This window comes from Leiobunum rupestre, chromosome 4, assembly GCF_980474605.1.
Source record: "Leiobunum rupestre chromosome 4, qqLeiRupe1.1.hap1, whole genome shotgun sequence".
Lineage (NCBI taxonomy): Eukaryota > Metazoa > Arthropoda > Arachnida > Opiliones > Sclerosomatidae > Leiobunum > Leiobunum rupestre.
In genome coordinates, this window is record NC_143387.1 from 40,625,533 (window position 1) to 40,635,494 (window position 9,962).

General features: G+C 37.0%; 2 protein-coding genes across 2 annotated transcripts; one reads left to right on the forward strand and one right to left on the reverse strand.

The window, feature by feature from the left end:
• Positions 1–140: 140 nt before the first annotated feature.
• LOC149947779 (legumain-like) lies at positions 141–2,324 on the forward strand. Its single transcript, XM_090174103.1, has 12 exons — positions 141–472; positions 532–613; positions 678–763; positions 830–902; positions 965–1,030; positions 1,095–1,164; positions 1,231–1,349; positions 1,416–1,505; positions 1,569–1,646; positions 1,705–1,821; positions 1,885–2,046; positions 2,112–2,324. The coding sequence occupies exons 1-12, from the start codon at positions 189–191 to the stop codon at positions 2,235–2,237; spliced, it is 1,353 nt and encodes a 450-aa protein (XP_090030229.1). The 5' UTR covers positions 141–188; the 3' UTR covers positions 2,238–2,324.
• Positions 2,325–6,892: 4,568 nt separating this feature from the next.
• Positions 6,893–9,642, reverse strand: LOC149947780 (uncharacterized). Its single transcript, XM_090170961.1, has 3 exons — positions 8,428–9,642; positions 7,341–8,274; positions 6,893–7,275 (listed from the first exon to the last, which is right to left on the reverse strand). The coding sequence occupies exons 1-3, from the start codon at positions 9,640–9,642 to the stop codon at positions 6,893–6,895; spliced, it is 2,532 nt and encodes an 843-aa protein (XP_090027087.1).
• Positions 9,643–9,962: the final 320 nt, after the last annotated feature.

A 9,962-nucleotide genomic window follows, 5' to 3' on the forward strand; every position in this document is an offset into this window, starting at 1 on the left:
TCGTGACCCGAGTACTCCCTTTATAAAGAGAATAATAGAAGATAGTAGTCAATCCAGTCATTGAAACATAATGCCTAGATAAGTTATCATTTTGCTTATCTGTCACTCTTGAGGGTATATATATAACTCAGGAAAGCACAATCAAAGTTATTGTTGTATCTAAATCTGAATCACTGGACGTTTCAACTATGGTGAAACTTAGTGTGAAGTTTTTGGTTTTAGTACTTTCTTGCCTTTCAGTTTTCGCATTACCCGAAGACTTTTTGAAACGAGTCTATGCTAACCAGCAAAGAAACAATGCCCAAAGTAATGACTCAAAGATCTGGGCAGTTCTAGTGGCAGGTTCCAATGAATGGTATAACTACAGACATCAGGCTGATATATGTCATTCATATCAAATTTTGCATCAACATGGAATACCTGATGAACAAATTGTTGTTCTGATGTATGATGACTTGGCAAATAATGAAGAGTAAGTTTATATAACAATTATGAGACCAACTAACTTGAAATAAGCTATTTTTTAAATAGAAACCCAACTAAAGGAATAGTAATCAACCATCCAAAAGGAAAAGACGTTTATAAAGGTGTACCTCATGATTACACAAAGGAGGTCGGTTACTGTAATAGTTAAAATTACCAACTAATTTTGGACTACAAAGTATGTTATAATTCAGGATGTTACACCTCAAAACTTTTTGAAAGTCTTGCAAGGAGATGCTGAAGCTTTGAAAGGTGTTGGAAGTGGAAAGGTTATTAAGAGGTGTGCAAAAATGAACTTGAAATCCTAAAAGTTATACTGTTTTACTAAAATAATGTTCATGTTCAGTGGACCTAATGACCATGTTTTTGTCTACTTTGCTGATCATGGAGCGCCAGGATTAATTGCTTTCCCAAGTGATGTATGCTTCAACAAAAATTATCTATGGTTACTAAAAAAAAATGAAAAACATTGCAATTGTAGGAACTGAGTGCTAAAGATCTGAATGCAGCTATAGTTAATATGCACAAACAGAATAAATATGGAAAGGTACCAAAATAACTAAATACATAACTTATTTGCATTCAATGAACCAAGTTTGATTCATTCACAGATGGTCTTTTATATTGAAGCTTGTGAATCAGGTTCCATGTTCAAAAACCTTTTACCAAAAGACATAAATGGTAACTTGATGGAAATCGGTTTATATAATGATGTAATTTCTTAAGTCCCATAATATTATTATGAAGTTTTCGCTACAACTGCTGCAAATGATGAAGAATCATCATATGCTTGTTATTATGATTCAGAACGTGAAACATATTTGGGAGATGTCTACAGTGTTGTTTGGATGGAAGATTCTGATCAGGTTAATAACATGGCCCCATTACGTGTTAATAAATCAGCTAAAATTAAGTTAAAAAACTATTGGCAGGAAAATCTATCTGTAGAAACTCTTCAAAACCAATTTAAAATTGTGCGAAAGAGAACAAATACTAGCCACGTTCAAGAATTTGGAGATCTAGTAATTCTGTTATATCACTTACTATTATTAAATTTGGGCTTTACTAATAATTATCTTCCAAAGAGCATTGGTAAAATGCATGTTAGTGAATTTCAAGGCAAGAAAGCAGCCACCAATGTTTTTGTTCCACCAACTGTTCCTGTAAGTGCTATAATGATGAATTTTAATTTCTCAAATTATGAGAATGTACTTATGTTAGATGGATGCAGTACCAAGTCCAGATGTTCCATTAGCTATTTTACATCAAAAACTTATGAGAGCACAATCTACCGAAGAAGAGTCAAAATTGCATAAACAACTTAAAAAAATGACCAGAGTAAATTCAAATATTTTGGGTCAATAGTAATTTATTATTAAATGTTGTGTGGTTTTGTCTTAGAATCGTGTTTTCTTAACCAATAAAGTTGTGGAGATTTTGACTTATGCAAGTGGAGGAGCCAACCAAGCTCATTTGCTTCACAAAAGAAATGAATTAAAAGATTTTCAATGCTACGAAGAAGCTCGAAAATACTTTGACCAAGAATGCTTTGATTTATCTAAAGTAGGAGTTGCATGGTAATTGACATTAATACTAGAGAAACATTCTTAGTGGTTTACTTTACTTAGAATGCCTACGCTCTTCGACAACTCTACACTTTGATTAACATGTGTGAAGATAAAATTTCAATTAAGGTAATTAAAGAAGCTATGGATGAGGTTTGCGTTCACCCACCGACATATGGAATAATATAATGTCCAAATAAAAACAGTTGTTAACTTGAATTTGTATGCCATTTTTAAATTTGTGTTGTTAATAAATAAGCGAAATTTCAATTTGTATATACTGTTATATGTCAGTTTGACTCATTAGGTTCAAACTTCGAGTCAGAGGAGTATTTCGATTAGACGACTATTTTAAAAAATAATTTATTTTAACACTTAAAGTCAGCAGAGGCGCAACAACCTCCAAAAGCTAGGAGGTGTCCATCAAGTTGCTGTATGATTAAAACAAGGAAATAGAGGAAAATGACGGAAAGCTACCAAATAGCAGCATGTCAGTTACCCCGTGGTGAGCCGTGTAGGCTAACCCCGGTTTCGCGACTAATACGAGGACAAATCCATTCACGGAAAAAGAGCAATTTTCGTAAAGCGAGGAAAAAACTCAAAAGGCGATTTTCCTCATGAAATAATTTAGGCGCGAATACTTTAAAGAGCGTTTAATATAATGGAATATATTCAACGGACTTTTAATTTTTAAATCTAATTAAAATACTTAGAGATTATACATTGACTGTATTAGATGCGTTACATTCACAAGATAAGGGTTGATCATTAATTTTATAAGACTATTTAAATATTGGCTCTAATACTGTTAGAGAAAGCGATAATCATTTAAATCTAGAAATAAAACTAAACGAATTATCGATAATTTATATTTTTTATTTACTTTAAAACGTATTTATATAACTCTCGATTATTACATTTAAATATAACATGGTTGTGCTAAACACGGTATTATTTTAGTTTTTATCCAGAAAATCGAAATAAAAAATGCAGATCTAAATGGAGGATTTTTTTTTATTGTGACGGGTGGGAAAATACAGTCCGCTCGTCCATTTGATTAATCAGGTGCGAGATATGTGTTACGGCCACGCCAACGGGGGGATAATTGGGGATAGGGTTGGGACACCCGTGGCGGAAGTATGACAACCACCCGTTGGGGAATTAGTGGTCGTCCTCACACGGCCTTCCACAAACTCTGCCTCCCGGACGCCTGGGATTACAGGAGTGAGCCACTACTCCCGGCAAATGGAGGATTTTTCCTTTACGATAAACTGCGGAACTTTACTTCTTCCGCCAGGGCCGCTCATCAGATGGCGCTAGTGGTCCACGATAGCCGACAAATCGCGGCCAGAAGTAACTAAAACAAGGAAAAATTAAACCCGGAAAAGAAGGAACTTTCGACAAAACATTGAAAAAAATTAAAACGTCAGATTAACAGTTAACAGTTCATAAAGAAAACAGTTTCGAAAAGGTCTCATGGGTAAAAAACTTTTTATTAAAATCAAAAAGCTGTGGCAAGCTTTCGACCATCCTCCTCGCGGTCTTCGTCAGGCACACTAATTACAAAATATACAGAAAACGTCCCGACAATACGTATTTTTTACAACTGACACCAAAAATTATTTTTTAACATTCGTTAATATTCCCCATAGTTTCGCCTCACTGTTCCCCTCCTCCAAGTTTAGCCCCCCTTCCCCGGTACTATTGATAAAAACCCCCTCTATGAATTTCCGCCTAAAATAATCAGGCTCCAAATAAACTAGTTCAGGGTTATCCCAATCTATTGTATGTTTAAAATCTGTGTCAATCAAATGTTTTGCGATGCCATTCAAACTATCTTTTTTCTTACACGCGTATTGGTGTTCTTTTAATCTAATTTTTATAGACCTTTGGTTTTCCCCAATATATGTCCCCCCACAAGTTTTACATTTAATTTTATACACTACTCCTTTTTTATCCAATTTTTTTAATTTTGGTTTAAATTTGCTGAGTTCATTTTTTAGGGTTTTTTCTTTTTGCTAATTAATTTTATATCGAATTTACTTTTTAATAGTCTATTCAATATTTCTGATTTATGTTTTATGTAGGGTAACACCATCACTTTTTTTAAATCTTTTTCTTCCCTAGTGTCTACACTGCCGTGCAAAGCACAAAAGCATTAACGACCAAAACCAAAATATGGAGAAAACCCGCGAAATTCAAACTTTTTTTGCCTTAAGATACCGCAACTTACTTCTCTCAAGGTTATATAGTGGACTAGGATTTTTCAACTCAAATTATATTCTGGTACTAAACAATTTACAGGCCAAACGATATTTCAAAAATACCATTAAAACCATGTCTTAAAACGCGAAAAAAATGCGTTTTGATTTGACTTTTAAAGAAAATAAACACATTAATGCGTTTTTGGTTTGAAAATAATGCAAAAACCTAACATAATGCGTTTTGCAACAAGTCATTTCTCTAAGAACAAAAATTTTAAATTCGAAAATTAGTTCAAAATTGAATTTAACGTATAAAATAAGGATAAATAAAACCAAAATCTGTAAATCGAAAATTTGGTCGTTAATGCTTTTGTGCTTTGCACGGCAGTACATCACTCTTGTTATTCTTTACAATGTTGTTGTTAAAAACGTCATCAATGATTTTTTCTGGATAGGCCGATTTTAAAAATTGAATTTTTATCTTGTTTTTATCTATGATTGGTTGATCAGAAATATTCTCTATTCTAGATTTTAACCCTTTTACTATTCCAATTTTTACATTTCTACTATGTTCAGACTTATAATTTAAATACCTGCCCCAATGCATTTCTTTCTGATAAATAGAAAAATTAACCTTCTTTTCATCGGTATTTCGATTTAATAATACGTCTAGAAAGGGGAGGTTTCCATTAATTTCTTTTTCCATTGTAAATTTAATATTTGATGGGTCGATAGAATTTATAAATTCTAATAGGTCATTACTATAGTCTCTAGTATCTTTTATTATGGCTAATATGTCGTCCACATATCTTTTCCACCATTTTATATTTCGGGTTTTTCTTTTTTTGGAGAATATTTTTTCTTCTATGTCTTGCATATATATTTCCGCTAGGAACGGAGATAAACTACTGCCCATACTTAGGCCCCGAGTTTGTTTATATAATTTATTATTAAAAGAAAAACAGTTGAATTCTAAGCATATTTGTGTGAGTTCTATTAAAGTGTCTATGTCTAATTTAGTCCTCTCCTGTAATTTGATGTCCTGTTCTAATCTAATTTTTAACGCTTTTAACATAAAACATTTTATGTTGCCAACACCATGTGTTGAAAAGGTTACCATGGAAATGAAATCATGTGATCGCGAGGCACGAACTAAACTTGACATGGGCAAAGCCAGAAACGCGCGAGGAATTCTCACTAACTTCCGTTTCCCATCAGTAAAGTTAATTGATGTTGCGTATTTCGTCACGGAGTTGTAAGTGACGTAATTTACGTCATATCCCGTGAACAAGGTTTCATTAACGAAAATGCTTTTATGCCATACTTATGAGTGATTATGTTACATATGTACTCAGGTATAAATAAATAAATACATTCTTGCTATTAATTATTAAATATACGAAGGAAGAAGAAACGAAGACTGAAACTGTTCCTTTTTCGAAAAACTTTCTTGGGGCTAACAATAGAGGCAGATTAATATCTATTGAAACAAAGAACTTTTACATTTCTTAAATTCCGCTGTCAAGTGACCAGTGCTAGAAGTATCAAGAGCACCATTGTAAAGGAATCCCACCTGCCAACAGGTTTTAGCCTCAGTGTGGCTGACTCTCACGTGCGCAGTCAAAGATTCAAATTCTTGTAAAAAAGGAACAGGGACGACTTGTTGTCTGACATCCAGTGACGTTTCTTTCGGGGAATAAATCGATGTCTTTCTCTCCTTCGCGAGAATTTTTATTTTCTCGTTTGAAAAGGGGCTTTATGCGCCAACCTAATTGTAAGCGTAGCTTTTTTTCTAGGAACCTTGATGGGTTGTGGCGGTTCTTCGGGTCGGGTCGGGTTTTCGGGTCTTGTCGGATTTCCGGGCCGGCGCGGGCAAAATCTATTTTTTAATTTATCGGGTCGGGTCAGGTCGGGTAAATTTATTTTAATTTTTTTACGGGTCGGGTCAAGTCGGGCTAAATTTAATTTTAAAAATTTTGGGGCGGGTCGGGTCGGGCAAAATTTTATTTTAACTAGGACGTCTCAAAACCCGGAGCCGGCATTCTCGACAAAGACTTGAGCGGAGCGTGGGCGCTACGATAATCGTGAATTACGGAGTTGTCGAAGAGTTGTATAACTTAAGTAATGTCTAATTTATGTTAATTTAACATTAATACCAAAAGTAAACTAAACGAATTTTATTGAGCTACAAACAGTTTATTAGTACAAATAGTACAATTACAACATTAGTAATTTAAGTCTTTCTAGTTCTTTTTTTTGGCGGATAAGCCGCTCTTATTGTTTACTTTTAAAAGCCGGGCGATGTTAAAACCTGGATCGAATATTATTCCATCTAAAGTTTTCACTCGCGACACGGCAACGTAGGTCATCCCGAGGGCGAATTCGTTGGGGCCAAGATCTACTACCGCTTGCTCAAGGGTTAAGCCTTGATAACGATGGATGCTGATTGCATAAGCCAGTTGTAGTGGGAATTGCTTTCGAGTGCAATGGGTCGACCCCTTTTTAAACGACACGGTAGACGTTGATATTGGAATCAAGTTATTGTACAGTACCGGTCCTGTGTAGGTGGGAAAATTAACAAGCACACACATCGGCAACTTATTTAAGTGGTCGCGATCACCTGTCACATTGTAAATAATGTCAATGACATTTCCAACCGTACCGTTGCAAAGTCCCATTGTTGTCCATATATTGCGACGCTAAAAATGCTTCCAATCCTTGGGCTTCTTCCACTGTTGCTCCTTGCGCCGTATTGTTGTTATGACTCGCTTTGATTTCAGTGACAGGCTCACCTAGGTCGCGTAGCTTTTGCTCATTAAATTCATGAATGTTTTGATTGAGAGATTTTATGCGTAAAATTTCTTTAAATGATTCAAATACGTGCAAGTTGTAATTTTTGCACCGAGACATGAGCATTTCCATATCCTCCGCTTTTAGCTCTCCTAACGAAAGTCTCCCAAGCAACTCCCTGAATCGTAATTGCTCTTGGCCCGATTGCCTCATAATTTGGTTAAGGAAAAACACTTTTTAAAATTGCAAATAAATTGCTTTCCCGCAATCGAAGTATCCATTCGGGGGTTAGGTTCGCCATAAAGAGGCGTATCACCAACAGGTTGCAACTGGTTAAAATCCCCAAAAAAGATGACAATAAAGCCACCCATTGGTTCATTTTGAGTTTCAGCTCGAGCTTGCCGCAACCGTTGGTTCATTCTGCCTAAGAGATTCAACCCAATCATACTGAACTCGTCAATTATAATCACAAGAATATTTTTCATATCTTCTTGGAATTGAAGTTCCGCTTCACTAGAAAGCGTTTGCGTTGCTCTCGCAGTAGATAATTTTAGCGCGGTATGAATAGTTTGACCGCCAATGTTATGCGCGGCTACCCTAGTTGGAGCCATAAGTAAAACATTGGAAGATCCAACGACACGCACTATCTCACGGATGATGCAAGATTTACCTGTGCCCGCTGGTCCCATTACGAAAGCCAACTTTTCGTTGCACTCGCCGCCGAGTACTTGATTTAAATAATTTATTACAGCTTGTGGTTCCAAGTTCAAATTTAAATATCCCGTGCCTTGAACTGGTCGCTCATCGGCTACCCTTTGCTTTGCGTTTTGAATAAAATTCATGTGTTCATGAATGTCAGGATACTCCTGAAATGAAGCATACCAGTCATGTTGAAGATCGAAATCGCGGTAGCCAAGCCTGGTCGGGCCTGGAAAATGATTAGGGTGGGTCACTGAGACATGCATCGCATCGGTTAACTCAAGGTTTGGGCAAGGCTCACATTCGACTTCGGTGTTTTCATTGCGCTCTACAATCGCCAACCTCCAAGCATCAATAGGGTTCGCTGCATAACTGTTAGCCCATGAGCAATGTGTTTTCAACTGGTCTATATTTCTCCATGGAATGTTCAATGCTAGCAGTTGTTTGTAATGAATTTCGTCCGTTTCTGAAGACCGGCCATTTGTAACCTTTGGTATAATTTGTAATACTGGCTCTTTAATTCTTACATGAACCTTTGGAGAAGATACGCTACCGCTGACACTAAATTTTTTTCGCAAACGTTGACAGTGTTATATCTTCGAACTCTGGTTGGCGAGACATATAAGCAGTAAGCAATTTATTTTGATGGGTTTCGTTAACGTCATTGTGGAAATGAATAATTTTACAAATGAACGAGAGACATGATGTAGATCTTGATTTGTCACCAAATGCATAGTCTCACAGGCCGAGACATCACGTTGGCCAATAATTCTCATCAATAGCTTGGTTATAGCTGTCGATATTCTATCCATGCTATTTGAAGTATTTAAAATATCGACCAGCATTTCCTTATAATTTTGTGACGATGGCTCACCTTTCGCCGCGTACTTGGTGATGTACGATACTATAGCGTGCTCAGATGTGACAACCTGTATGTCGGTATTTGCTCGCCAAAGGTGAGTGATGAAAGGGTTATAGTTATTCAGTAAGCAATCGTTTCGCTTAGGTGTAAAAACAAAAATGCCGTGTTCGTCTCGTTCTAAATTCGAATATTCCCGCAAACAGTAGTTACGAGAGCATTTCGTATGTTTTTGAAAGCGATTAAGACACTGGGAAAGTTTATATTCATCGGCTATCTCGTCTACACTACCATTTCGCCGCGAAGGGTGAACTTCGGTCATTTCGTAGAATACACAGGCGGCGTCAATTTCAACAGGTACCATGCGATTAAAACTTCGGACATCTGGAGCGCCAGCAATCCAAAAAACCCCGTGGATGTGAGGAGAGCCCCGATGTTGATACTCAAGCCGATACCAAAAGTCAACCACTTTGAATTTAATGGTGATTATCTTCATAATTGCCGACACGCGTTTGCTAAAGAACTCGTCAGCTATAAGGGGATTTTCGTTCAAAAGCTTTTGCATTTCACGGGCGATTTGTTTTTCCGTCTTTTCTCCAGGATTATAGCCGTAAAGCCGCATTAGGTTGGGCCACCACAAGTCAGCTGCACTAAACGTTAAAAACAATGTTGGAACACCAAGTTGATCGACTATCGCTTCCAATTCCAATCTCCGTTGGTACCAGTAACCAGCTGTTGATCGTATGCGGGACGGAACATGCATCAACCGCCTAAATAGATTCGGGTTTTGAGTGATGCCTGCTAGAAGTTCTTGGACAGTTCCACGCAGACCAGTTAAATTGGCGTAAACAGTTCCAATTTTACAAGCTTCGTGGCGTAGCATAGTGTTCAAACACAAATATCGAAATCTCGGGTCTTTTGCGAAACGTCTGTCTTTATACCGAACCAAAAATTCTACCCATTCGCGGAAGCTGAGAGTTTTAGCTCTGGTACGATCCGTAAAATCAGCTGCGCCATTAGGAAACAAGTGGGGGAAAGCCATAGCTATATAGCCTTCGTGCCGGAACTCATTTACTGGCTGCCGGTTTCCTGGCGGCCAATTCAAAACGCTGTTAATTAAAGTTCTTTAGTCGTTGTGTTGCGATAATGGCAGAGCCGTTTCACTAATTTGGTCTTCCTCAAGTTGTTGGTTGTCGGCACGATAATTCAATTGACTCGTTACGCTACCGCACTCGGGTAAACTTTCCAAAACCTCGGCGTCGATATTCACGCCAGCATAAAGAGGATTATTTTGAATTAGCCACCGCAAAGCATTTAAAACAAAGTTGCGGCGAACCTGAAAATCGCGGTGACTATCCATAC

What these genes read in the sequence shown, in the direction of transcription:
- LOC149947780 (XM_090170961.1), bottom strand. Translation starts at nt 9,642, where the DNA reads ATGGCTTTCCCCCACTTGTTTCCTAATGGCGCAGCTGATTTTACGGAT. An exon ending in ATCATGTCTCTCGTTCATTT is followed by an intron (nt 8,275 to 8,427) that starts GTAAAATTATTC and finishes TCTTCTCCAAAG; the next exon opens with GTTCATGTAAGAATTAAAGA. An exon ending in TGGTGATACGCCTCTTTATG is followed by an intron (nt 7,276 to 7,340) that starts GCGAACCTAACC and finishes AATTTTAAAAAG; the next exon opens with TGTTTTTCCTTAACCAAATT.
- LOC149947779 (XM_090174103.1), top strand. Translation starts at nt 189, where the DNA reads ATGGTGAAACTTAGTGTGAAGTTTTTGGTTTTAGTACTTTCTTGCCTT. An exon ending in GGATGGAAGATTCTGATCAG is followed by an intron (nt 1,350 to 1,415) that starts GTTAATAACATG and finishes AACTATTGGCAG; the next exon opens with GAAAATCTATCTGTAGAAAC. An exon ending in AATGCTTTGATTTATCTAAA is followed by an intron (nt 2,047 to 2,111) that starts GTAGGAGTTGCA and finishes TACTTTACTTAG; the next exon opens with AATGCCTACGCTCTTCGACA.